Here is a 27,312-nt window from a genome sequence, read left to right as displayed (position 1 = left end):
GTGCGCTCCTTTCAAGCCGCTACATAACTGTCCCAGACTCTGCTTGCAAGGAAAGTGAGCTACAGGCCATTCCTTCAAGTCTCCTTTCCTGGCTGTTAATCCGGACAAGGTCGTCCTCCATACTAGGCTTTCTTTCCTTCCTAAAGTGACCCCTTTCCATATAGGACAGACCATCACTTTGCCCATCTTCTTTCTGCTTCCGCATCCTTCTAAATAGGAAGAGAGGCTCCACCGTCTGGATCCAAACCGTGCGCTTTCGTTCAATCTGGATTGCACAAAACAATTCCGGGTGGATGACCAGCTCTTTGTCCATTATGTGGGTGCCAAGAAAGGTCGGGCTGTGCAAAAACGAACCATCTCCCTATGGGACGTTCTTTGCATCAAAATTGCTATTCCATAGCGAAAAAGGAACCTCCAGTTGGATTGCGTGCCCATTCTACCAGGGCGACGGCAGCCACTACTGCTATGTGACGTGGATACCCCTTTCTTGACATCTGCCAGGCAGCTACGTGGGCTTCACTGCACACGTTTACCAAACACTACTGCTTGGACAGCCAAGTCCAGAGGGATGGCTTCTTTGGCCGTTCGGTTCTCCAGGACTTTCTGGTGTGTACTTGGTTCACAGATCCACCACCGGGGTTGGTATTGCTGGGGTATCTATCCTAAGGTGAGGAATCCATAACTAATTGTCTATTTCAGATGAACAAGTTACTTACCGTTAGTAACGATATATCTGTAAGAGACAGAGATTAGTTATGGATTCCTCACTGCCCCACCCATCTTCTCTGTCTGCAAACTGACTTCTAGGATAAGGGACTCCCTTTTAGGGTCCTAGTTTTCGTGCACCAGTGGTCAGTGTCTTGCATGGCTCTCCTCTTGTGGCATGGAGTGTTGTGTAAAGAACTGACGTCAACGCGCAAAGGTGGCGTCTAAGTAGATACCGCAACGTCATTCCGGCGACCACGACCCCAACGACGAACGTGGAGTCGACCGAGCTACCTATCGATGCGCAGAGGTACTGCTGAGGAAAAATTCTCCAAATCCAGTCTGACGTCTGTGGGTGATTCTAAGGTGAGGAATCCATAACTAATCTATGTCTCTTACAGATAACGAAGGTAACTAACTTGTTCGTTTGGCCAACTTAATTACTCTGCTGATCAACAGCTAAGGGGCAGAGCAGACGTTAATTACATTCACCCTGATTGCAAAACCTGGGTATACCCTCGGAAGAGAAACAATGGGAAGTCATTTGTACGCCATTAACTCCAAGAGACCTATTTGAAGTTTTTGTGAGGAGGAACCAGTTTGGCTGGGGCAGTTAGGAGCAGGCTTAAAGCTTGCAGAGAGCTGTGACTACTGACTACTTGATGACACCATCTTGAAAGTTCCAAGATGCTATGTAGGAAGGAGGGGCCAGACATCGAGTGATAATGTGTCATCTTTAAATTGGGCTGAGGTAATCACTTTCTAGCACGTTTCACCCCTACTTAAAAACTGTGAGAAGCACTGAAACCTGCAGAATACAAGGACAGAAGGACACCTTGTGGATTAACCTCTGTCTGGAGTGGTGGGACCCTCTATTCGTGGACTGAATCTAACTCTGTGGACCTGTTTGTCCATCACCAGTGGAACTTGCCTCCCCACTTCCTCTGGGGTGCCCTAGAGAGTGGACTTGCTGTTCCTTTAGAACTTCTGTGGACCTGTTTTGCTGGAGGTGCTCTAGACAAGGAACCCTAAATTGTGGCAAGTCACACAGGTGCCCTGCACATGGTCAGGAGCCTAAGTACCTAGAAAGTGAGGTCAGGGGTGCTGGAGCTGGAAGACCCCAGCCCAACGAACACTTCTGAGGAGCTGGAGCAGACAGGCCATCAAAAAGCTGTTGGCGACTTGCATCAAACTCTCCTGCTGGATGGAGCTTGCCACTTGGAGCAAAAGGCAGCAATCCCAATTCAAAATAGCCCAACAGAGCCTAAGAGCTCTACATTTGATTGGGCTGTTGAAGTGCAGCATACATCTGTGTTTTATTAGGCCATCTGAGCCGGGTAAAGCCTAACAGCACCCTTCAATTTCCAAGATATCCCCACAAGGAGGCCCAGTGCCTGCGCGGGAATAGTGCTTTAACAGCACTTTGTGATACACCCTTGTCATCACTCCAATTGGTAGGTAACCAAGCTGCCACTAGAAGAATAGCGGTCTGAGGACCCACTGGGGCCTGTTTGTGATGCCTGTGAAGAGTGCTGGGCTCCACAGGCAGCAAGAGCACTGGGCGGTCTCCTTGCTTCCTGCACTTGGGTCCACTGTATGGGAGAGCAGGAGACAAAGTACTTCTCCCTACCCAAGGCGGTTGCCAGACCTGTATGTAGAAAGAATCAGCTGCCGGCTACCCCGCATGTGGGAGAAGTACTGAGGGGATAGGAGCCCACTATACTGCGCCGGCTTCGGCTCCAGTGCAGCTTTTTCACTTGCACACATTCTCCCCACATATGAGGGCAGGGGCATCTACTTAAAAACAATAAAGAGGCGCCTTATGGCCAAAAAAAGGAAATGTGTACTAGCTGCTTTGACGGCTGGTTGGAATAAATTGGTTCGGGCACATGACTTACCCTGTAGTGCCTTAAAACACTAATTTGCATATCTGTGGTGGTGCCTCAGGAGGATCGTAGCACCCTGGAGTGAAGTAGCAGTTTTCCAGTATCTATGTAGCACAGCAGGCCCTTACAAGCCCTTGCCATGATTATGTTCATCTTACCCTAAGTTTCCTGGGGTGAAAAGAAATTGATCCCAGGAGGCTTTTTACAGGATTGCAAACACTCCTTGAGTTGGGACTTCACTCTTATGGCTCTGCCTTGCAGGGATCTTTGTTTTTGTCCCTATGTCTGCTGTACAGCTAGTAGAACGATAGAAGAATGGCTCATACATTGCATTAACTTGAACCATGCAAACTTTTTTTTACAGTAACTGTATTAACAGTGTATCATTGCGTACATTATTGAATGTAACTGAAAGGGGGTACCACCATGCAACATTTTCAATATGAAGTGTTTTGTCTTTATATTTCTGCTTCTACTTATTGTGGTGACATCCTGCCAAAGCCAGGAAGTCTGGTTTTTATTAGCTACACCCATTATGTTGTGTTAGGCATATGGGGGTTATTGTGCTTTTTAATATCTGATAAAGACATCTAGCCGCAGATTCCTTACCTTTGATTTTCCAGTCGTTGGGCAGATCCGGAAGACTTTTGATGGCAGTAGCCCTGGGTGCTGGTAGATGGTGTTGGTCGACTCTGCGTGTCGTCGTCCTGTTCGTTGTCGTGGTGACGTCCCCGTCGTCAATATAACTGCCACTCCAGCGCTCTGACGTCCGTTCTTTCCTTTCCACGCCAGCAAGCGCAGATCCTTAGACCTCACCTCAAGATCCTGGCCTGTGTCTGGTTTTCTCTTCTTTCGTGGCTTTAGAAGGGGCTTCCAACCACGTCAACCTTACTCCAGCAAGAGAGCCCTGCAAGTTGAGCAACCTTTGCCAGACGTGTATGCAGTTTACCTCTGGGTTCGGGCGACCAGAAGCCAAGCCACTATTCCCTCCTCCACCACAAAACCTTCCTAGTGCGATCCCCAGGATCATATCCGCCCAGTTGGTAGCAGGATACGCCATCACCTCCACCACTGGCAGGACATCACCTCGGACAGGTGGGTGTGGCAAATAGTCCAACGTGACTAGTCCCTACCCTTCGAGATTACCCCTTCATGTATGCCTCCAGAGTTCAATCGGCTGACGGAGGATCATCTTATTCTGATCTGCGAGCAAGTCTAGGCTCTCTTGGCCAAGCGAGCTATTGAGAGGGTTCCTGGGCCAGAAGTAGGCTGTGGATATTATTCCCACAATTTTCTGGTTCAAAGAAGGACAGAGGCCTTCGTCCTAACTTCAACCTCAGAGCCTTCAACTACATCCTCAAGAAGACGTTCAAGAAGCTCACTCTTGCTCAGGTCTTGTCTGCCCTAGACCCTGGAGACTCGATGGTAGTGTTGGACTTGCAGAACGCCTATTTCCATATTCCCGTTCCGCCTGCCAATCGTCGCTACCTGCGGTTTACGGTGGGCCACGAGCACTTTGTTTGCTGTGCTTCCCTCTGGCCTCACCTGTGCCCCTCAGGTGTGCACAAAGGTGATGGTGGTGGTTGCAGCCCATCTGCGAAAATCAGGGGTTCCAGTCTTCCCCTACCTCGACGACTGGTTGCTGAAGATGGGCTCGTCCCAAGCAGTCGTTTGCCACCTCCAGACTACGGCGAACCTCCTACACACGCTGGAGTTCACCATCAACGTGCCGAAGTCACACCTGACTCCCTCTCAGACACTCCCTTTCATTGGAGCAATTCTGGACATGGTGCAGTTTCCGGCTTATCCTTTCGAGCGGTGAATCCAGGCTATTCAGGCTATGATACCGAGGTTTCAGACTCTATCCTGGATTTCGGTGAGAATGACTCTAAAGCTGTTGGGCCACATGGCCTCCTGCATCCTGCTTGTGGACCATGCAGATGACATATGCAGGCGCTGCAGTGGGACCTGAAAGTTTCAATGGGCACAGCATGAGGGAAATCTCAGCAACTTGGTTCAGATATTGGAGGGCACTGCGAAAGACCTGCAGTGGTGACTAACGAACCACGATTGATTCAGAGGCAGACCTCTCTCCCTTCCCCACCCTAATCTCACAGTAGTGACATATGCGTCTCTTCTGGGATGGGGCGGCCATCTGGGGGAGGTGGAGATTAAAGGATCCTGGTCTCCGGTAGAAACCTGGCTCCATATCAACCTGTTGGAGCTTTGGTCACTGAAACCCTTTTTACCATCCATCAAGGGAAGGCTAGTTCAGGTGTTCACGGACAGCACTGTCGCCATGTGGTACTGCAACAGAACAGGGTGGTGTGGGGCCGTGGACCCTCTGTCAAGATGCCCTATGTCTCTGGACTTGGCTTGAACAACAAGGTGCTTACCTGGTGGTTCAACAACTGGCCGGTTCTCTGAATGCCAGAGTAGACTAACTCAGCCGTTGGTGCCTTGCTGATCACAAGTGGCGTCTCCATCTGGAGGTGGTGCAAGGGCTCTTTCGGCGCTGGGGAGAGCCTTGGTTAGATCCGTTCGCCTCCGAAGAGAACGCGCTTTGTCAACAGTTTTGCCCGTTGGAGTTTCCAGGCGGCTCTCACTTAACGAAACTTTTTGTCGCGGGTGGAGCTCAGGCCTCCTGTACACCTTTCTGCCCATACCACTCCTGTCCAGAGTGCTCAAGAAGATCAGGAGCAACTGGGCACAAGTCGATCTTGTGAACCTGGACTGGGCACGGAGAGTCTGGTATCCCGAGCTTCTGGCAATGAGCACTGATCCTCCTATTAGGCTGCACCTTCGGGAGGATCTTAAGTCCTAGCAGCAGGGGAGGGTTCTCCACCCGAACCTGTCCACTCTCAGCCTCATTGCATGGCGATTGAGCGGCGACAGTTGACCGGTTTTGACCTTCCTGCCGAAGTCTGCAAAGTTATCCTGGTAGCCAGGCGTCCCTCCACAAAGTCGGTATACGCCTGCCGATGGAACACATTTTGTAAGTTCATGAAGCACTACTGCCTGAATAGCCAATCGATGGTCCCTAGAACTGCGGGGCACTTATTATATATACCTGTCCTGCAGTTCCACAGGCGCCACCAGTGCTTCAAAGTAGGCAAAGAGTATTTTCAGTTTTCCACACTCCCCTTCGTTCTTACTAGTGCCCCTCGGTGTTCACGAAAGTGATGGTGGGGGTTGCTGCTCATCTTTGGAGATCAGGGATTCCAGTCTTCTCCTACCTTGTCGACTGGCTGTAGAAGGTGGGTTTGCTACAGTGAGTCTTAGACAACCTCCAGATGATGGTGTACCTTCTAACATTATTGAGGTTCACGATCAAGGAGACAAAGTCGCACCCAACTCTTTCGCAGAGTCTGCCTTTCATTGGGACTATTCTGGTTATGGTAGAATTCAGGGCCTAACCTCCGTTGCAACAAGTAGACATTCAGGCAATGATTCCATGTTTCAGCTTTGGTCATGGATCTTAGTGATCTGAAGCTTTTTGACCTGTTAGCCTTCATTCTTATTAATTATGCCGAGCTCGGCAATGGAATCTGGAGTCCCAGTGTGTCCAGTACCAGGGCGACCTGTTATATCCCATCCAGGATTCAGAGGTGACTGCACATGATCTGCAGTGGTGGCTACGCAACTGCAATTGGACCAGTGGCAGATACACCTCCATTCCAAACCCAGAGCTGACAGTAGTGACTTATGTGTCACTGTATTGGATGGAGTGAGATGAGATGGCTCAGTTCTCCAGTGGAAGCCCTACTTTATATCAATCCTTGGCGTTGCAGCTAATTCGTCTGGCACTGAAGGCCTTCCTGCTGTCCATCAGGAGATGGCTGGTACAGGTCCTCATGGATAATACCACCTCCATGTGGTACTGCAGAAAGCAGGGTAGAGTGAGGACCTGGATCCTTTGTCGGGAGCCTCTGGAGTTTGGATCATGGAATACCAAAGCAGATGAGCTCAGCCAGCAGCTCCTGATAGATCGCAAATGATGTCTGCATCTCAGGATGGCACAGGGCATCTTCCGATAGTAGGTTGGACCCTGACTCTATCTGTTCACCATCATTGAGAATATGCTGCACCAAATTTCTGTGATTTGGAGTTCCTGCAAAAGCTCTTGCAGGGAGATGCATGGAATGGAGGATGGGACTCCTATGGCACCTCCCACATCTGCCTCTCCAGCTCAGAGTACTAAAAAAGGTTAAGAACAGCCGGGCACAAGTCATCCTAGTGGCTCTGGATGGGGCGTTTAGAGTTTATGGTATGCCGAACTTCTGGGCACGAGAGTCTGTCCCCTGATCAGGTTGCCACTTTAGAAGGATCTACTGTCTCAGAAGCAGGGCAGTGTTCTACACCCGAACCTGCACAATCTACACATCCATGTGTGGAGGATGAGAAGCACTGGTTGATTGTGTTTGATCTATTACTTGAGGTTGTGGATATCATCCTTGCTGGCAGTTCTTTATCTATGAGGTAAGTTTAAGCTGGGTGGTGGGACATATTTGTGGCCTGGTGTGCCGTCCGCAAGCCAAGCTTTCAGATTTCGTCTTTGGCTCAGCAGTGGGCACTATTAAAGTTTGTCAGCAGTTTTGACCTTTGTGCATTTGCCTAACCAACCGTCCTTTTTTAAATCACCTGTTGGGATGCTGTCTGTTTAAGGAATGCCACACATTTCCCCCCAATCTTTGTGCTGCCACAGTGAGACCTTAGCCTGGTCTTCGCATTTCAAATTTTTCCGCCCTTCAAACCGATGCACAGCTGCTTGTGAGATCTTGTTGCCTTTAAAGTCTGTCTTCCTCATCACAATCACTTCAGCTTGTTGCATGAGTGAACACCAGGCTACATCACCTTTTTTTCTCGACAGGTTGGTGCTGATGACTCGGTGGCCTTCTTTCCAAAAGTCATGACTCATTTCCACATTGATCAATCCACAATTCTCCCAGCGATCTTTGCCCTGCCCCACCCCTCGAAAGAGGGGGAGAGTCTCCATTGGTTGGACCACAAAAAGCATTCAGCTTTTATAACGATCGTATCAAAGACCATCGGGTGGGCGTTCATCTTTTTGTGGGGTTCTTCAGCGTGAAGAAAAGGAAGGCTGTGCAAAAGAGGACTCTGTCTAGGTGGTTAGTCCTCGGTATTAAGATCAGCTACACACTGGTCAAAAAGCAGCCTCCGCAAGGACTGAGAGCCAATTCCACTAGGGCGAAGGCTGCTACCACTGCTTTGGCATGCAGAGGACTTCTTTGACATCTACCAGGCTGTGACGTGGGTGCCGCTGCACACGTTCATGAAACACTACTTACTGCCTTAATAGCCAGGCCTGACGTGAAGGACATTTCACCCTTTTCAGTCATGCAGGACTTCCGAGTCTACTCCACAGACCCTCAACGTTGGGGAGGTATTGCTTTGGTAGATGACATCTTAGCACTGATCCATAATCCAGTGAAGGTGATGAATTTCATTTCATTTCATTTCATTTCATTTCATTTACTTGAGCCTCCACCCAGAGCAGGCTTTGTTTCTGACCCACGAGAGCAAAAGGCTCCCACATCAGGGGGCCAGAAACCTGTTTAGAGGTTCGAGGTGGGTGCAGACCAGTCAGGTACACACTAGTTGTTTGGTAGGTTTTCAGGGGGCACCTCTAAGGTGCCCAGTGAGTGCATTTATTAATTAATCCAACACTGAAATCAGTGTGAGCTCATTAATCTGAGATGTTTGGTACCAAACATCCTGGAATTCGGTGAAGCCATCATGGAGCTGTGGAGCTCGTACTGACAAGCTCCCAGTCCATGTACTCATAATGTCTAAGAGGGGACCTATGTACTATAGGGGCATATCTGCTCATGACGTCATGCCCTCACAGGAGGTATAGTACACCCTACCTTAGGGCTGTAAGGGTGACTTACCTATGCCTCTTGCAGTGCTGGTAGGCCTGGCACACAGGGATGGCAGCGTGCATGTGTTTGGTGAGGGGTCTGAGGGGTTTGGTGAGGGGTCCCAATACATGTTGCAGCACTTAGAGAGGCTCTCTGGTCATAAGGCCCTTGTTACCACTGGTACCTTTTACAAGGGACTTAGATGTGGGCCAGAGGTGTGCCAATTGCGGAAACATAGGTACAGTTTTGGGAAAGAACACTGGCAGTGGGAACCTGGTTAGCAGGAACCCAGTGCACATTCAGTGATAGATGCAAATGTCTGCCAGCGGAGTGTATCTGGCTTCTGACCAAGAGGTTACCATAGTTTCAGTAGACCTTCTCTACACAAATGGAAGAAGGTTCACATATATTTCTTTATAGCCCAGAGTCATTTTCTTGACCCACGTATTCAAAGTGAGCACCGACACAATTCTTCTCTCTGGCTGTCCCATGGAAGTACAAATGGCACTTCACAGATTCAGTGGTCTTTTGAGCAGGATTGTTCATGGATTTATTGTTTGCAAGTCAAAAAGCTGTCCGGTCATAGAAGGTTAAAACATTAGTTCCAGGTAAAGCAATTAAAACATTAAACTCTTTTAATATGTACCAAATTTGACACTTGCATTTTTTTTTTTAATCCACATTTCCGCCTTAATACCGCTCTTGATCAACTATATATTGTGCCCGTCTATTAAAAAATGTCAGACATTTAAACAGTAACATTAAACAGTTTCTATAAAAATAGTAAAACTTGTATTCAAGGACTTATGGGCTAGGTTATAACTATTAATAAAATGCTGTATTTGGCTGGTAATGGTAACCATCAGAACCATAATGCGCCTATTCCAGAACTAGAACAGAAATAAGCGTGTAATTTGCGATTAAGGTAAAGCTGGTGTCTGGAAGTGGCACATTCCAGTGTTTTTAGTTGTTATACCTTAGCCATATTAACATCAGTCTCTCCCTCCCCTCTTTTTTTTTTTCTTTCTTTCTTTCCCATCCCCATTCTGCCTTGCCATCCAACCCCCATCTATGGTCATGTTTCTCATGTTTTTTTTCCAGCACTTCTCTTTATACATTTTACAGCTTTTGCATGACACCATGGTTGGACTGATATACCATCCACCCTTTCAGTATGTGACTTCAGATCAAGTTTGCAACCCATACCGTATCCCCCGCTGTTAGAAATTAGGTTGTTAGTTGACTGGGGGATGAGCGCTGGTCTAGCAGCAACCACAGTCCTAGTCAGGGTAAGAGATAGGTAAACCCTAAATTAACCCGTGCTCAACCTCTGGTAGCTTGGCACAGAGCAGTCGGGGTCAACCTTAGAGGCTATGTGTGAAGTATTTGTGCAATACTTCAAACAGTGAAAGCACCACATAAAATTATTCCACACCAAGTTAGACTTAGAAAAAATAGATTTGACTTTAATAAATAAGACCGGATCAAAACGACAAACATTCAATTAGTAGGCATGGAGATATTGATTTAAAATTTTTATAGTGAAAAATAATGCCACAAAGCGGTATTGGGGTATCTGGTCACGCCAGACTGGGACAAAGTCACAAGTTCAGGCTGACTGCAATGGAGCGCGTATTGGCTACAGAGACCCAGTTGGGCCTGCTGAATAAAGCACCTTAAATCCTAGTTGTGTGAATCCGCATCGAAGATGCATCACACAAAAACGCAGGAATGGAGGCTGAGACAACTGAGTTAGCCGAATCAACTGAAACAAAGGATATGGATAAAATTGCAAAAACTGTTAAAACAACGGAAGCTACAGTGGAACAGCGTTTGGTTATCTATCCCACTGTTGGTACCTCAAATAGATTTGCAATCCTGGTGGTCCAAGAGGGGGAGTTGGGTGTCTCCTCTACTCCTGAGAAGGCAGATGTTTCACCTGTAACACCCTCTGTCGTAGTACCCCCTGGCCCTGGGATCGGGTCATTAGCAGAAATCTTATTGGCCCTAAAGGAGGATATTGGGAAAAGATTTAAAGTTTCGAAAACCAATCAAGCTGCGATCCAAGCCTCCTGCGAGATATTAGCCCAGAAGCTAGAAGTTGTTTCTCAGAGAACAGATGTTCTTGAATCTGAAATAACTAAGATCAAGGAAACACTACATATATCTTCAATACAATTGGATAAATTAGCCCTTCAAAATAGTGACATGAAAGATGATGTAGAGCTTCTTGAAAACAACGCGAAAAAAAACATCCTGAGATTGTTAAATATCCCAGAAGATGTGGAAGGAACTGATATTAAAAGCTTTGTGATATCTCTCCTAAATGATACTATCTTGAAAGATTCTCCGGAGTTAAATCTGGTTAATGATATCCAACAGGTCTATCAGGATCCGTTCAGGAGGAACACTGAAAAACTGAAACCGAGGAAAATGTTAGTACATTTTCTTACATACACCATTAAAGAAAAGATTTTATCCTTGGCTCTGAAAGAGGGTGCGATTAAAAGCAACTCCTCCATCACAGATTTTACGTTCACCCTTAGATCGGACATCTCACGTATAACGGCAACAAAACAATGGGAACTTGGTAAAAGAATGGCAGTCCTTTACTCACTGGGAGCTAAGACACAACTGAAATTTACGGCGTCTCTCCGTATCATGTGGAATAACCATATGCATAATTTGCGCAAAATTGAGGAGGTAGATGCCCTTATTGATAAAATAAGGAATGGGAGCGGGGTGTAAGTGGAGGGGGGGATAGTTAAAGATAGGAAATCTGGGAGGGGTTTGGTTCGATACACAAAATAACATTTTCTAAATACCGCGCCTAGGGGATTGAGACCATAAGGGCCTATGCCCAGAGTAGGGGGGAGGTTCCCCAGGAGGGTGTAGGGGTTGAGGGGTCACGAGGGCAGGGGGGAGAGGGGTGGGGAGCACGGGTGGGGTTGCAGTGGGAGAAAAACAAAAAAAATCCTCAATCTCAATTATATTCTTAAAATCAACTCCTCACAATTAAACAGTTTGTGTAAAGTTCTGACATCAGGGGGACGTAGTAGCCCTTATGAGTAGTGAAATAAAATTTGTCTCGTGGAATGTCAATGGATTGAGATGTCCACGTAGACAAAGATTGGTTATGAAATATCTTCAACAATCATCTGCTCAAGTCTGTCTTTTACAAGAAACCCATCTGAGTCACCTAGAGAGCCAAGCCATTTTCGCCAAATATCATTGGGTAGAATACTTTTGTTCTTCTGAACAGGCAGCGCATAATAAGGGGGTGGCTATTTTAATTAAATCAGGAGCTAGAGGTATTATTAAATCAATATCAACTGATCAGACTGGGAGATGGATCATCGCACATTTGGAGATCAGAGGGATTGAGTTAACCGTAGTGTCATTTTATGGTCCCAATACTGATAACCCGACACATATCTGTAAGATGCAGTCTAAATTAATGGAAGCTACTTCCCCTATAATAATTGGTGGTGACTTTAACGTCCTTTTTGACTCTCTACGGGCTAGATCAAATCAGAGTCATTGTGTTGGAGCCCCTCGAACTCGTAGGGCTTGCTGATGCGTGGAGGGCCAAGGTGGGTGATAAACCAGGTTTTACCTATTTTAGCAAGAAGCACGGTCATTCATCTAGAATTGACTATGTTCTAGTTGACAGGATGAGTTTAGAAAATATTTGTGAAATCTCTATTATTCCTAGCATCTTATCAGATCATGCCCCTATGTCTTTTACCTATCTTAGGAAGGGATATAGCCTCAGGCCTAGATGGACATTAAAAAGGGCTATGTTGTCTAATGAGGAAATAGTCAGGGCAATTAAATCTTCCACCTTGGATTATTTCTCTATCAATATTGGATCAACATCTTTAGACTATGTTTGGGACGCCTTTAAAGCCCATATGCGAGGCCAGTTACATAGTCTGATCTGCTAAAAAAAACAGTGAGGAGGCTCAAAAGCTCCATGACTTGGAAGGAGAAATTGCCAAGTTAGAGGTTGAAAGGATAAGATACTCTCAGGAGCACCCCGAAAGACTGACTCAAGTTCTCAGTGACTTAGATCGTCTTTGTCAGGAATATAGGGGCAAATTAGATTTTAAGGTGAAGGCCCAGTGGGTATCTCATAATATGGAAAATTTTGAATATGGTGAAAAGGCGGGTGCACTCCTTGCGTGGAAGGCAAGAACTGACCGAGTCAAAAATAACATCAGTGAATTAATTATAGATGAGAGTGGGGCGACCTCTTGTAAATTAGAGGCTATGCAAACCTGCCTCCTCTCCCTGTTTTCAAAATTGTATAGAGAGGAGATTTCACCTAGCTCTGAAAATATCCAAAAATGGTTAAGGCGTAAATATTTACCTCAATTAACAGAAGGTAGCCGAGATTGTCTCGAAGCCCCCATAACAGAGAGCGAGATAAGAATTCACATTAATAAGATCAAGAAGAATAAAGCTGCAGGAACTGATGCGCTTCCTGGTGAGGTGTATAAACACCTCCAGGACGAGCTTGTCCCGAGACTATGTGAACTGTTTAATTATATATACAGCCGGGAAGGCAAGGTCCCCATTTCATAGAAGGAGGCTACAATCGTACTTATTCTGAAGTCAGGGAAGGATCCACTCAAAGCGGACTCGTATAGACCAATCTCCCTGCTGAATGCAGACTATAAGATCTTTGAGCATTTTGGCAGGGAGGTTGGTCAAGGTGGCACCGCAATTGATTAATTCTGACCAGAAGGGCTTCATCCCAGGAAGGTATATTCAGGATCAGACGCTCCAACTGATTGGTATTATAGACCTGGCGGTGGCTTGGCCGAGACCCTTGGCTGTAGCAGCTTTTGATGCAGCCAAAGCTTTCGACCGAGTCTGATGGGCTTTTCCTCTGGGAAGTACTGAGGGTAATGGGCTTTGGACCCATTTTTATTAAGACTCAGATCAGTTGTTACCAGGGACCCTCGGCGTTAATTCTGTTAAACGGAATGTTAACAGCAAGTTTCACTATATCCAGGGGAACAAGGCAGGGTTGTCCCATCTCGCCCCTGCTGTTCGATTTATATATTGAGCCCCTGGCTGAAACTCTAAGACAGGATGAACTAATTACCCCCTTTAGTTTCCACCAATATAGCAGTAAAGTAGCTCTATATGCAGACGATCTGCTATTATATACCAACAATCCGGTGGAGGTAATACCGAGAGCGGAAGCCCTTTTGGAGGAATTTGGTTTGTATTCTGGATATCTTGCTAACTCCTCTAAAACAGAGGTGATGTGCTGGAACATCAATAATTGGGATGGCAGACTGAGCAAACAATTTAGGTATCTGGGAATCAGTATAGTTAACCATTTTGATGATATACCCCTGATTAATATTAAAAAAGAGGCTAAAGAGGTTGACCACCTCTTCACTAGATGGAAAAATATCCCGCTGACTACCCCTGATTAATATTAAAAAGGAGGCTAAAGAGGTTGACCACCTCTTCACTAGATGGAAAAATCTCCCGCTGACTATTTATGGTAAGGTCAATCTAGTTAAGATGGTAATATTACCTAAGTTAACATATCTTTTTAACACTATCCCCCTAGATTTCTCTAGTAAGGAAATCTGTAAAATTCAAGGCAAAATAGGTATGTTTCATCTGGTCCAATAAGAGTGCAAGACTTTCGTGGAAGAAGCTGAGCCGTAAGTCGCTCTTCCGGATATTGCCTGGTACACTTTAACGTTTCAATTTAAAAACATACGGATGCTGTTGACAACACCCGAGGAAACTAATTGGGGAAAGATATTGAGAGAAATGGCCATAGTAGAGGTGGAGGTGAAGGGTTTTTATACAAATTTGAAGCACCAAGGTTTTTAAAAAAAAGTTCGCTTGAAAGTTTTAAGAGAAGCTCTTAATGTGTGGTACAGTGTTAGAAGTAGATGGGGAATTGGCTATTATTCTAAATTTGCCCCTATATGGGATTCCCCCGGGACACCAGCATGCCTAGATGATAGTCTTGCGCTTCCAATCAAAAGGGCTGGCATCCTGATTTGGTCAGACCTTGTATCCTCGGACGGAGTTCTTCCGTGGGATTTATTAAGAATAAAAACAGGGGACTCCTTTTCCAAATTTAAATACTTACAATTGGCCTCTTGATATGCAGCTGAAAAGGAGTCAATATGTGGAGACTGGGAAATCGAGCTTACCCTCAAACTCAAAGCCTAAAATTAAGGAGGTAGCTCACTGGTACAAGAAACTCCTTGATGCAGATGTCGCAGAACTCCCTCCACAGTATGCTACTTGGAATCAGTCACTCTTGGACTCTAAAGAGGAAGAATTACATGATTTAGCACTGCAAACCCTATATAGGTTTGTTTACCCGGCATCCTTAAAAAAGAATCATTTTTTGTAGTTAATAGACTTTATTATACCCCCGTGAAAATAGCGAGATTTGCTGCTTTAGCTTCCCCTAAATGTCTGAGATGTGACTTTCCTAAAGCTGATATACACATTTTTTATGAATGTAGTAAACTAAGTGGGTTTTGGCAGAATGTGGAGTGTGTTCTTGGTGCCATTCTTAACGTTAAGATCAATGTGAATCTTTCTATAGTAATTTTTGGTATGGATTTTGAGGCGACATATTTTCTGCGGCCAATGCAAAGAGGATTGTTACTATATCTAATTCTTGTTGCCCGGAGGGAGATATGTAAACTTTGGAAAGACCTGCAGCCCCCACTGTACGGAGACTGGTTGAAGGCAGCATTCACCTTGGCACGCCTGGATCAGGGCTATTTAAATGATGACCGTTTTAATATTTGGTCTCAGTTTGTATCATGGGGTAGAGAGATGAGGCTGGTCAGATAACCCCGATCCTATGCTTACACCAAGCTTTGTATGAAGAAGCTGGCCTGGTTAGGCCTAAATCCAATGCAGTTGCAGAAGCCTGGGGTGCTCAGGTCCAGAAGACGGCTTCTAGCTAAAGTTGCAGACGCTGAATGGTGAGATGAGGATTGAAAAAAAAAAAAGAAGATGCATCACACAGCAGAGGCGATCCATCAGTACTGAGATGCGACGAGGCTGAGGGGGTGAGGTCCTGTTGCGTCGACATCGAGGATCCTGACGATGGAGCTTGCAATGCAAAGTCTGGTGTCGAGACGCAGCAGAGGCGATGTGTCAATTCCAATGAGTGCTGAAGGTACAGTGTGGAGTTTCAGCATTGTCGAGGCTGCAGTCGACAAGGGATGCAGGAAACTTGCTCCAGGTAAAGCACCACGCAGTGGCTGTTCCGTTGGTAATGTGTTGGTTCCAATGTGCAGGAGGCGGTGGCGATGATGCAAGTCTTTTACAATGGGTCCAATCCTCGCAGCAGCGATGCGTCGGTTCTGCTAGGGGATGCGTCGCTTAGCAGAGTAGATGGGTCAGTTCCACTGGCAAGCACATGAGGCCCACAATCAAGGGTCCAGGACTGAGATGGTACCACTTGGCTGTTTAGACTCACTGATGGCAGAGTCCTGGTGCAGGGTTTGGAAGCCTGTTATGTCCCTGAGGCTTCAGATCAGGAGGCCAGCCAGCTAGACCTTGGAGTAACTCTGGGTTCTGGGGTCAAGTGATGCTGTTCCGATCATTTTCACCCAGGCAAGAGGGCAGCAGGCATCAGATCAGCACAGCAAAGCAGGAGTCCCACAGAGTACAGTCCAGCAGAGTGGCAGTCCTTCAGCATCACAGCAGTTCTTCTTCCTGGCAGAGTATCCGCAGCTGCTGAAGTAGTGGTGTCCGAGGTCCAGTACTTATACCCAGTGGTGCCTTTGAAGTGGGGGAGACATAAAGACATGCCTTTAAAGTGAACAGATGTCCTCTCATCCTGCCCTAACTCCGGACTCACTACATGGGGGTATGCATGCTTTTGTACTTTGGACAGGACCGAGCCTATTCAGATGTAAGTGAGTCTGTGCCCAGCTCCTCTCTCCCATTCTGCCAGAGATGGCACATTGAGACACACCTAAACTCCCATTGCATGTGGCAGTCTAGGAGGAATACACAAAGCCCAACTGCCAACTACACCAAGTCATGCAATCCGAGACCATCTACAGGCACCATATGTCTAAAGCAAGAAAATGCCAACTTTCTAGATCTGTGACTGGGGTGAGTGTCTGAAAAGTTTCAGCGCTCCATCCATCATCTCCTTGTGTTTGCTTTTTCGCCCTAAGTTGGCAGGGTATGCCCGTATGTGGGTCCCTTGATCACTTTGCCACGGGATTCAAGCTAGCTGATGAGGGCTGTTAATCCTTAACCGGTCCCAGGATGCTTGTTTCCGGTCCACAGAAGAAATGGCTTGGCAGTTCGGGCTGGACTTTTCCCATGAGGCACAGGGTCAAGACTGATTTGCATGTGGCTGTGTCCGAACTGTTGTGGCGAAGTGAGCTAAACAACTATGATGGATTCAACCCAGATCTGTGATGAGGGGTAGGTGTCTGAAGAGTTTCAGCGCTCCGCCCATCATCTTATGTTTGCAACTTTTTAAAAGTGGCACTTTCAGAATTGCAAATTAAAATCCGACTTCACCATATATTTGGATTTTAAATTATGATTCCAGAGACACCAGACTTAAAGGGTTTATCTCTTTTCAATTGGGAATTACACTTAAAACATGTAATAAGGTAATGTGAGTGTAATCCTATGGGAGAGGGAGGCCTTGCAACAGTGAAAAACGATTTTGAGAGTTTTTCCCCTACCAGGAGATGTAAAACTTAAAAGTTCATGTCCTGCCTTTTAAGTACATTGCACCCTGCCCCTAGGTGGTCCAGGGCCTACCTTAGGGGGTGACTCATATGTATGAAAAGGGAAGGTTTGAGCCTGACAAAAGGTTTCACCCCCGGCACAGACGAGTTCGGCTTCAGGGTTTGGAGGTGTGGCGTCGTCAAGGTGCGGCCCTACGGGGGTTCCCCTCTTTGACCCACGGCGCTCCCGCCTCACCACAAAGCCCCGCGGGGTTCCCTGTGGTGTCGCAGGAGGTCGATGGGATTCCCAGTTCATCCCCGAGTCCCGCTCGGTCCTCTGGGCAGGCTGCTGTCTTACCGGAGGCCGAGCTGACGCCTTTTCGGCGCTGACTGCTTTCCTCCCCAGCCCTGATGGCGCCGCGGGTTGAGACCGGGACCCGGGGCGAATCCCCGAGTCCCTCTCGGTCCTCTGCGCAGGCGGCTGCCTCGTCGGAGGTCGAGCCGGTGCCTTTTCTGTGCCGTTCATTGGCCGCTTTGGCGCCGACCCCACCCCTTTTTCCTCTGTGGCACGTGGTGGTGGAGGTCGACTCGGCACCCCTGGTGGATACTTCGGTGCCGATTGAGGGCACGCCGGTGCCCATAGCGGACTCCCCGGTGCCGTTCCGACGTCGGATTGTCGACTCTTCTCCGGATGCTCCCTACTCTCCGGAGGATTGTCGTCGCATCGTGGCCTTTTTCCCGGCGGCTTCCAGGGCGAGTTCTACGCCTTCTCCACGACCCCCGGAACTGCTCTCCCGCTCCTTGCAGTTGGTTGCCCCGCCGGCTTCTCCGCCTTCTCCGGAGACCCCTCAGGCCCCTCACTTGTCCATGGGTCTTCCACCCCACAGGGGCTGGACGTTTCTTCCTCCAGCAGGGCATGGAGACGGGCGGCTTACTTTACAGCCTTCACCCACGGAAGAGTTGCTCTCTTCTCCACGACGCCCTATGAAGGAGAGTGCGGCCATTGTCATGGCCGTCTCCACGGCCAACGATATTTTACAGATGGGCCGCCCGGTCGCTCCACTCCCCACGGAACACTTGTTGGAGGTTCTCCACCAGGACTCTGGTGGAGGGGAGCGGCTTCTTCCTTTGAAGCCTCGCTCCACGATTCTCTTCTGGGGGCATGGGGGCGTCCTGCTACAGAGGATCCACTGCCTCAGCCGCTCCTCCACCGCCACCGTCCTGCTCCGCACGGCCCAGTCTGCCTTTTGTCCCACCCATCTGCCCAGGGCCCTGTCCTGCAGACTGCTTTTCCTTCCTTGCCTTCGGTGTTGCTAACTCCATCACGGGAGGCCCGGTGGTTGGACTCCTGGGGGGCGTAACATTTTCGCTTCCACTAGTGCTGCTTTGCGCGCGCTCAGCACGCTTTGTGTTTGGCCAGGGCTACCTCCGACCTATGGGATTCTGCGGAGGCCCTTTTGTCTCCCACGAGGGTGCCCGTGCTGATCTGCGGCGCAGTGTGCTGGATGGTCGGGAGTTGACTACATTTATTCTCCGTTCGGCCTTGGATGTCTCTGATTCTCTCGCCCGTGCTATGGCGAGTTCTGTGGCCCTCCGACGCCATGCTTGGTTGCAGGATAGTGTCTTTCCTCAGAATATTCGGGAGCATCTTGTTGACCTGCCCTTTGATGGGGTTCTGTTGTTTAATACCCACGCGGACTACGCTATTCAGCGACTTCTTGCCGTGCTCCGTCCCCCTCCATAAGCTTCGGCTTGTTAGTCCTCAGGTGTCTTATGGGAGATGTTTATCCCACCTTTCTCGTTGGGCCTAGTGTTTCCGTTGGCCCGTCTGTGTGCTGTGTGTGGCTTGGAATGCCTTCGGTGTCCTTACGTTGGCCCCCCCTGTACTGTTGGCTGCTGGTACGGCCCTTCAACTTTGTGTGATTTTTGGCTGTTAGAGAACCCATATAGGTCCTCAAGTGGACCATCTGTATATTTTTTGGCTGATTGGTAAGCCGCCTGTGGTGATACCTACGGGTCTTTTTTTGTTTTTGGCCTCTGCTGTGGGTTTCCCTAAGAGGTGTTCACCGAGTTTGTTTCGGTACGTGTCATATCCTAGGTGGGGGCCTTGTCAGCTATTGTATAGCCATATCCTGCGCTTGGCGGGTGTGGAGGCCTTCTCGGGTTCTTCTCGTTTCCTGGCGTCACTGTATGCCGCTTGGTGCGGTCTCTCTCTCCTTTTTCCCTTCTGCCTTGGCGCAGCTTGTGCTGCTCCGGGTTCTGTCCCGCTCAGTATCCGTTGGGGTTTCTACCCTTCTTCTGCAGGGATTGCCTGTCGTACGTTTTGCCATCGTTTTTTGCGGGATGTCTGTTTCCGTGCGTTGTGCCTTTACTCTTCAGCTGCTGGGTCGTTAGTCTGACTTTTGTCGTGCCGTCTACAGCATCGTGTCTTGGTGTTTCCACCTTATTTTCCGACGTTTCGGCCTGGTCCTCTGCCTGGTGTTCCAGGGGAGCTAGGTTTTTTCCTAGTGTTCTCCTATCTTCTGGTTCTTCTCCTCTTTATCTTCTGGTCGGTCCCACTTCTCTTTGTGGGCCGGGCTGTGCCGCCTGGACGGTCCTTCTCTGGGGCTTGTCCTGGCGTTCCCTTGCTTCTGTCTTCATCTTGCGTTCAAGTTGTTCTGGGCATACTGCTTCTTGGTATTACCAGCGGCCTGCTGCGCATGCCTGGTGGTTATGGTCCGTCTCCGTGGGCCTCGGCGTGTGCTTGTGTGCTCCTGTTCCTCCTCACGTCTGCATTTATTGCCTGTGGGGGCCGTTCCTGCCTTGTGCCCTGCCTTGGGCGGTATCTGTTCAGCCGTCCCCTTCGGTGTGTGTGTGTTCTCCTGTGGCGGGCTCTGCCTCTGTTCCACCACTTTTCCTTGGATTTGCGGGTGGTTCTTTTCTTCCTTTGGTGTATGCTTGGTGCCGTCTGTCCCTCCGGGTTTTCTGGCGGACGCCCTGGGCCCTTCGGGTAGGCTGGTAGTATCCTGGCCTTCCCTTCTACTTGTTCTGGCTTACTTCTGCTTGCTGGGGACTGGGCCGTTCTTCCTGTCCCCATGACACATCCCCTGTTGGGGCCCTGTGTTGTTCCAAGCTGGTGGGGTTCTCTTGCAGACCCTCTTCCCCTCTGGGTATGGCTAGGGTATCTATTCTACGTTAAGGAATCTGCGGCTAGTAGTCTCTATCAGATGTACAAGTTACTTGCCTTCGGTAACGATGTATCTGGTAGAGACGATTCTAGCCGCAGATTCCTTCACAGCCCGCCCTTCCTCCCATTCTGCGAGGACCCTTCAGCTTGGTCTTCGGCACTCGCCTCCCTCTGGATGGCTTTGTCTTCTGTGGGTGGCCTCTTTCACTTCTTCCCTGGCAGGATGTTTTGTTCTGTTTCTTTGTTCCACTCCTTCTTTTATGGTACTTGGTCGGTAGATTCAGGTGTCCTTTTGCATCCCTACACCGTGGTTATTCCAGTGTGGGGTCTCCTCATACTTTTCTCATGGCTGAGCCTCGTCCCTTGGCTTTTTCAGGGGATACGGCACTCCTTGATGGTGTTGTCTTGGGGTGAATTGTCGTTACTCATCTGTTCCGGCTTTGTTCTCCTTCACTGTAATAGACTGTGGTTGCAGATTTCAGTCATCTGCCACGACATTTTTTACATGTTTTTCTGCCTCCAGGGTGGATATCGCCTTACTTGGCAGGGTTGCTTCTCAGAGCGGTGCTCTGCTCTTTCCTTTCCATGACTTTCAGTAACGCAGTGCTTAGCACTGTCCCTCTTGGTGCTGTTCCTCGCCATTCGCTTCTTCCCTTTCTGTTTCACTGCTTTTTCACACACTGTTCCCATAATCTCACAGATTTGTTTCTGCTGGCTCCGCGTTGTGGCGCGGAAAAGTTCTCCGAAGAAAACTGACGTCAGTGCGTCGGGGTGGGACTTGTGTGACCTCGCTGATGTCGACGACATCAGGCACTCCAAAAGATATTCAGAAAGTTTATTATGCTCAACGGCAGAATTGCTCCCTGCTCCCTGGGTTGTCCAGGTCCTACCTTAGGGGTGACTTATATGTATGAAAAGGGAAGGTTTGGTTGGGTCTGGCAAAAGTTTTTTTTTGCCAGGTTGATTGGCAGTATAAACTGCACGCACTGGCTCTGCAATGGCAGGCCTGAGACATGGTTAAAGGGCTACTTAAGTGGGTGGCACATTTAGTGCTGCATGCCCACTTGTAGCATTTAATGTACTGGCCCTGGGCATATGTATTACCACTTTACTAGGGACCTATAAATGAATTAAATGTGCCAATGGCAGATGAACCAGTAGTCCCATATTTAGGTGAGAGAGGAGCACAAGCACTTTAGCACTGGTTAGCAGTAGTAAAGTGAGCAGAGTCCTTGTACCAGTCAAAATTAGGCCAGAAAAGTGGTGGAGGAAGGCAAAATGTTGGGGGGAAGAACACCCTAAGGCTGTCAGGTCTAACACCTGCCATATGTACTGTATCGCTAGTCATGCTGCTAACCTAAGAATCTATAGAATTGGATTGTCTCTGCTGGGAGAAGGTGGCGTCTTGCTTGAGAGAAGAGGGAAAGGTATTGATAACTTTAATAGTCCATCAGTTAGGCAATTGACTGGTGTTATTTATCTGTTAGGGCCAAATCCTCCTGCAATGTTTCAGACCATTAGTTGCTACCTCTAAAAGTAATGGATGATGCAATCATATACTGGTTTTAAATTGCTTTCAAGTATGTTATTATCCTAAAACAACACAAATTGTTTTACTCAATTGTCAGGTAGTTCTCCAGAAGCTGTGCATTCAGGTCTGGCTCGACAAGTTTCCAGTCTCCTCACAAATCATCTAGCTCGGGCTACTGAGTGCTGTGGAAACCAGGCAGCAGGAAACGATGCCTTGCAAGATGTGCTTAGTCTCCTTAATGATCTTTCGAGGTATGTAGTATTTGACTATTGTTCCATTTGTAAGCCTCTCAAACATTGACATTCTACTGGTTGTTTGGTTGCTAAAGAATAATTGGTTCTCGCTAGATCTTTCACTGTCTGTCGCGGTTGCACTGAACGTACCATTCAGAATAAGTATTGGCAAAGCAAATAGGTGTAACCTTTAGTAGCTGCTGGCTTTGCCAATGTGATGCTGTGCACCATTGCTGGAGAAGAGTAATAAAAAAACGTATGAAGTTGCTGTCCGTTTAATTTTGTAGGCATGCGTACCAGGCATGCACTGCCTACAAAATTATGCAGGCTTTCTTTTTATCTACTGATGTGAGTTGGATTGGTAAATTGGAGAAATGCAAGAGAAGGGCAACATGGATTGCTAAAAATGCAAACGAGCAGGAGGGAGAGCAACATGGAGTTGGTGGGGGAGAAGCGCACGAGTGAGAAATCTACATGATGGGAGAGCAACACAAGGGCAAGTACATCATGGAGGAGGCGGGAGAGAAGAAGCACACAGTGAGAGTGGAGGAGGAAAACAAGCAGAAGGAAGAAAGCTGGAAAAACATGCACTTGTTCACTAAAAAAAAAAGTGGAAGGACACAAGTAGATTGGTAATGCTCCAGGAGAGGGACAGACATACACAAGATGGAAAGACATGCCATTGAATAAGAAGGCAGTAAATAAGAGTGCATTAAAGCCAACCAGTCTTAGGCATGGGGGGCTTGCAAGCCCCTTCTATGTTCCTGCTAAGCCCACAATGTTTTTGCAACCAGACTGCTGAACTGTCTTGTAGACTCCACCAAAAAGGCTCTAATCATTAGTTTTTCATCTACTGTTCTCTGGGTTCACTGCCACAGCACAATCTCTGTACAAAAAAAACATTATTGCTGATTTAATTTTTAGCATCTAAAGGCATACTAAAAAAGGTGATTGACCTTCTTGTGAAGGAAAAGCCTACCAGAAAAATATCAGAGAGGCGTTTATTCCGCCAGTGTGTTCTTGTTGTTGAGTGACTAAGTAAAAGCCATGACCTGTTAATGAGACTTGTTAGAACTTGTAATCCCCCTTGCAAAAATAAAATGTGTTGTGCTAAATATACATTTTTAAATAATAATTATGAATCCCCTTTTACTGTGTTAAAGTCTTGAGGGCAACAAACACTCATTCTTCCGGTGTAGCCCAAACATTACCCTCATAGATTATATTGTAGGGCAATGTTGCTCAGTCAATGTCAAGTTAGGAGGACTAGAAGCAGCGGCTCAGATAAGTAGCACAATTGTATCTGAGGCTTTTTGCCCTTTATTTTTCTTTTCAGATACAGTTTTTTTCAATTTTGCGATCCTATTAAAGTATCGTCCTACGCCGCTTTAAGGAGTGCATTACTTACGTAAGAATGACCCAATACTGGCTGCAGTGTTAAGATGTTAAATCTAGTGGCCTTGCGATATGTTTAGTGAGACTCACTTAGCGAGTATGTGACAGGAATAATCTCTAGTGGGGACTAAATTGACAAACAATATTTTTTTATTTGAAATTTGTCTAATTACTAAGACGCAAACAATACATCTTCCACTTATTTCATGTAAATATCAATAAGTCAAGATTTTTAGAATGTTGACTGTTTGTCCTTCTTAATGATATTATTTTTATTACCCATATCTTTGAGCCTGTGCACCTAATGTTGCCATAATAATGGAAATGTAAAAAAGGTATTTTCTTATCTCATCTGAAAAACATGTACTAAAGCTTGACCTTGTATCAGAGACTGCTATTTTGTATATCTTGAAAAACATCTTAAAATAAACCAGAATGTGTATTTGTGTTGTGTTGCTCCTTTACAGTTTACTCATTTCTAATTGAGTTTGTGATTCTTTCTGCTGTTGTATGGAGATGGAAAGTACTGCCTGCATCTTTTGTCAGTTCCACTGGTCCACACCTGCCTGTCAGCAAGTTGACATCAGATTTGAAAAGGAAAAGTTGTCTGTCAAATACTCTGTAACCTTTTCCAAGCATAGCATGTTTCTTAATGGAACAATGAGAGATTTTATTTATGTATTTTATGTATGCATGTTTCTGCATCTGTGCCTTAGAAGGCTTAAATGTTCTTTCCAAATAACTTGACAATTACAATGCAAGAATGAAGATATGTCAAGAAAGGAAAATGGCACTAAAAGGAAAGGAGGGGAAGGAAATCTGAAACAGGAGGCATATAATACATAGACAGTTAAGGCGTATCCAGAACAGCTAAGTTTTCAAACTGCATTGATGGTACTAGTCGCAGAATTAGAAAAGGTCTGCTTTGAAGCAAATACAGTGTTAAAGGCAGTTATTTGCAGGTGAAGTAAGTCCTTACTCCAGAGCCATCTCTGTGTTCTGAAGATAATAAGTGTTGTGAGGTGGGAGGGGGAGATGAAGGGCCTGGCAGGAGGGTTGAGAAGAACGGTCTTGTGAGTCACACAACAGATGTTGAACTGTAATCTGGTTTGGATGAATGTGTGTTGTTATCCCGGATTCTTTTTTACCGCAGGGAATCACAACGCGGTCGTTACAACGAACGCGTTGTGATTCCGCATACCATTAGTTCGGGGTGCTGGATGTTGGAATAGTATAATTTACTATTCCAACTCCAGTCTGTGCGGACAGTAGTGAAGGTGTTGGATTTTAAATCTAACACCTCCTCCCCCCCCCGCCCCCCCCCCCCCCTCCGCAAGTCGTTGTTCCGACTTGCTGAGTAATGGTATGCGGAATCACAACGCGTTCGTTGTAACGACCGCAATGTGATTCCCTGCGGGGAGAAAGATTTGTGGTAAACGTTGTTTACCGGTTTGGATGAGTGGAAATGAATTTTTTGAGTACTGACTATATGTGATAACACTTTTTCTTCATAAAGATGAGCCAAATCGTGGTTTGGAAGACCGCCTTAAATGGGAGAAAGGGAGGACTGTGACCTTCTTCTAACAGCATTACAGGAAGAAAATGTGAATTAGGCCAGCTAAATATTGTAGATGACTACAGTCAGTGTGTTGTCAGTGATGAGTTGTAGATCATCAGAGTTTCCCTCTTCACAAATATTTTGGGAAGAATTAGCTTGCTTCTTTGTTCCCAAAATTCTGAACATGTAGTTGGAAACCACATCTGACAGTCACCTTCCAAGGGTGATACTCTATATTTTAAAGCAGCTTTGTTAGAAGTAAAATGGGTTAAGTTTGGGCCTACCAAATTATAAGAGACTATATCGGTATTTAAAACGGTCAAATCAGGCTCCCCAGCAATATTTGTATCTTTTTACATTCCTATCTAAAAATAATTGCAACCACTCTTACAAATAGAATGAATCACATATTACTTCTAACTTAGGTGCCTTAGGAGTGGAAGGAGTAACAACTCCTCTTTTTAAAAAGTAGAACATAGATGGAGAAGTGGTAGGAAACTATAAGCCTATCTCACTTCTTTCGGCATTAGGAAACCTCATTGAAAAAGTTCCTTCCTTGATCATTCCAACTGTCTTGACGCTTCCAAACTTCTAATATGTGAAGGTATTCAAAAGGTCTTTTACTGTTTACTACAGGAAAACTATGCTAAACTGGCTACTGCTTGTATTACGTTATGAATGTACAACTGTAACCTCCTTTATTTAGGGCTGCCAGATTACCTGATTAACAAGCTGTGAAGACACTGCCACTAGACTAGTCTGTGAGATCAGAAAACTTGCCTCAGTTAGCAAAGCTAGAAAGACACTACACTCCCTTCCAGAGAATCAATGTATTCAATTCAAGAATGTACTATGGCTCATGCTCAAGGGTCTATAATGACAGAAAAATCTCCTCTTTCATATCTTTTCCTCTCTATGTCACTGGAAGAGAGCTTTGATCTAATACCCTCATGCTGTTTTCTGTTAAATGTTTTAAACATTCAAGAATTGAATGGCGAGCATTATCCTTTCTTGGTCCACAACTCTGGAACAACCTCCCTCTTCAAATCAAAAAGATCTCATCTCACTTGATGTTTAGGAAAACATTCAGAACAAACACCTTTTCTGCTAACATGTTAGCTTTCACTTTTACCTCATTCCTAGCGACAAGATGCTTTTTTGGTGAATGCACGTTTAACAGCTACAATAAAATCTGACAGCTAAGGCTTCAAACTATGGTTTTGTGTGACACTACAAGATGCTACCAAATGCTATGCACCAGTCACCCTGCTCGAGACTACTAACCTACCTCATCAGATTGCCCTAAATCCGCCCTACTACAGTCAATGTATCACACTGTAAAACACATAAATATTCCTAAACCTTTGCATTATTTGTATCTAAAGTTCCAGTCACAGTTGCAAAGAATCTGCAGACTAATCCTGTATTGAATAAAGGATTGAGTACCTTTGTGTTTTACTTTATCGTATCAGTATGTTGTTGAAATAAACATTATTAATTACCTTGTATGCTATAATGATTTCTTCTTGAGTATTATTTGTTTTGGAAATGACTCCCCGCTTATTATAGTACTTGATAACATTATAGTGTTCATAAATTTACTGAAGCCTTTGGATTTTATATGCTGTGAGAGGGTGGGGTGAAAATTAGCAAAGGAGTTCGTTCTGTAGTAGGTGAGTAAGTTATTCGTTTTTCACTGTGGTGATGAGTTTAAACTTGGCTTTGGAAGGATACCTCTAGCCACAGATTCCTTATCACGTTAGCACTCTTCAGGCATCAGACTGGATCTGGAAAGTTATGGGCAGTACCTCTGTGTGCCGATAGGTGGTGTCATGCAGCTCCAAGTCAAAGCCATTTCGCTCTGGAAGTACCATGCAGAGCCACTTATGCAGCCACCAGTGCTTGCTGATGTCAGTTCCTTTTTTTGGCACCTCCAGAAAAGTCTCAGATGAGACTTTCTTCCAAATTTACTCTTAAAACGAAAGTGTTTAAACCTCGCAGGGTCTGTTGCAAACAGTTGTTTGTGACAAACTCGCACAAAGTTTGTTTGTGGTGCCTGGGGTGGACCCACAACTCCAAGGCCTGTGACAACTGTGCTCAGATGAACCTGAAAGCCATACCAGGAACACAAAGCTTAAACTCTACATAGCCAAGCACAAGAAGAGACTGCACCGTGAATGGTCGAATTCAAAAGGAAGGTCCTTTTCCTGCTTCAGGTCCTCATTGCAGTTGAAGTCTTTCGGGTAAGTCA

General features: G+C 46.5%; 1 protein-coding gene across 2 annotated transcripts in view; it reads left to right on the top strand.

Moving 5' to 3' along the window:
* Nucleotides 1-27,312, top strand: part of HECTD4 (HECT domain E3 ubiquitin protein ligase 4) — a 2,430,065-nt gene that overhangs the window by 667,864 nt on the left and 1,734,889 nt on the right. For both annotated transcript variants that reach the window (XM_085634374.1, XM_085634373.1), the window contains exon 37: nt 21,973-22,126. In XM_085634374.1, coding sequence (XP_085490500.1) covers nt 21,973-22,126 — 154 coding nt within the window. The remainder of the gene's footprint in view (nt 1-21,972; nt 22,127-27,312) is intronic.

The sequence above is a fragment of the Triturus cristatus genome, chromosome 11, assembly GCF_964204655.1.
Source record: "Triturus cristatus chromosome 11, aTriCri1.1, whole genome shotgun sequence".
In the NCBI taxonomy this organism is placed as follows: Eukaryota; Metazoa; Chordata; class Amphibia; order Caudata; family Salamandridae; genus Triturus; species Triturus cristatus.
This window is presented reverse-complemented; position numbering and strand designations above follow the sequence as displayed.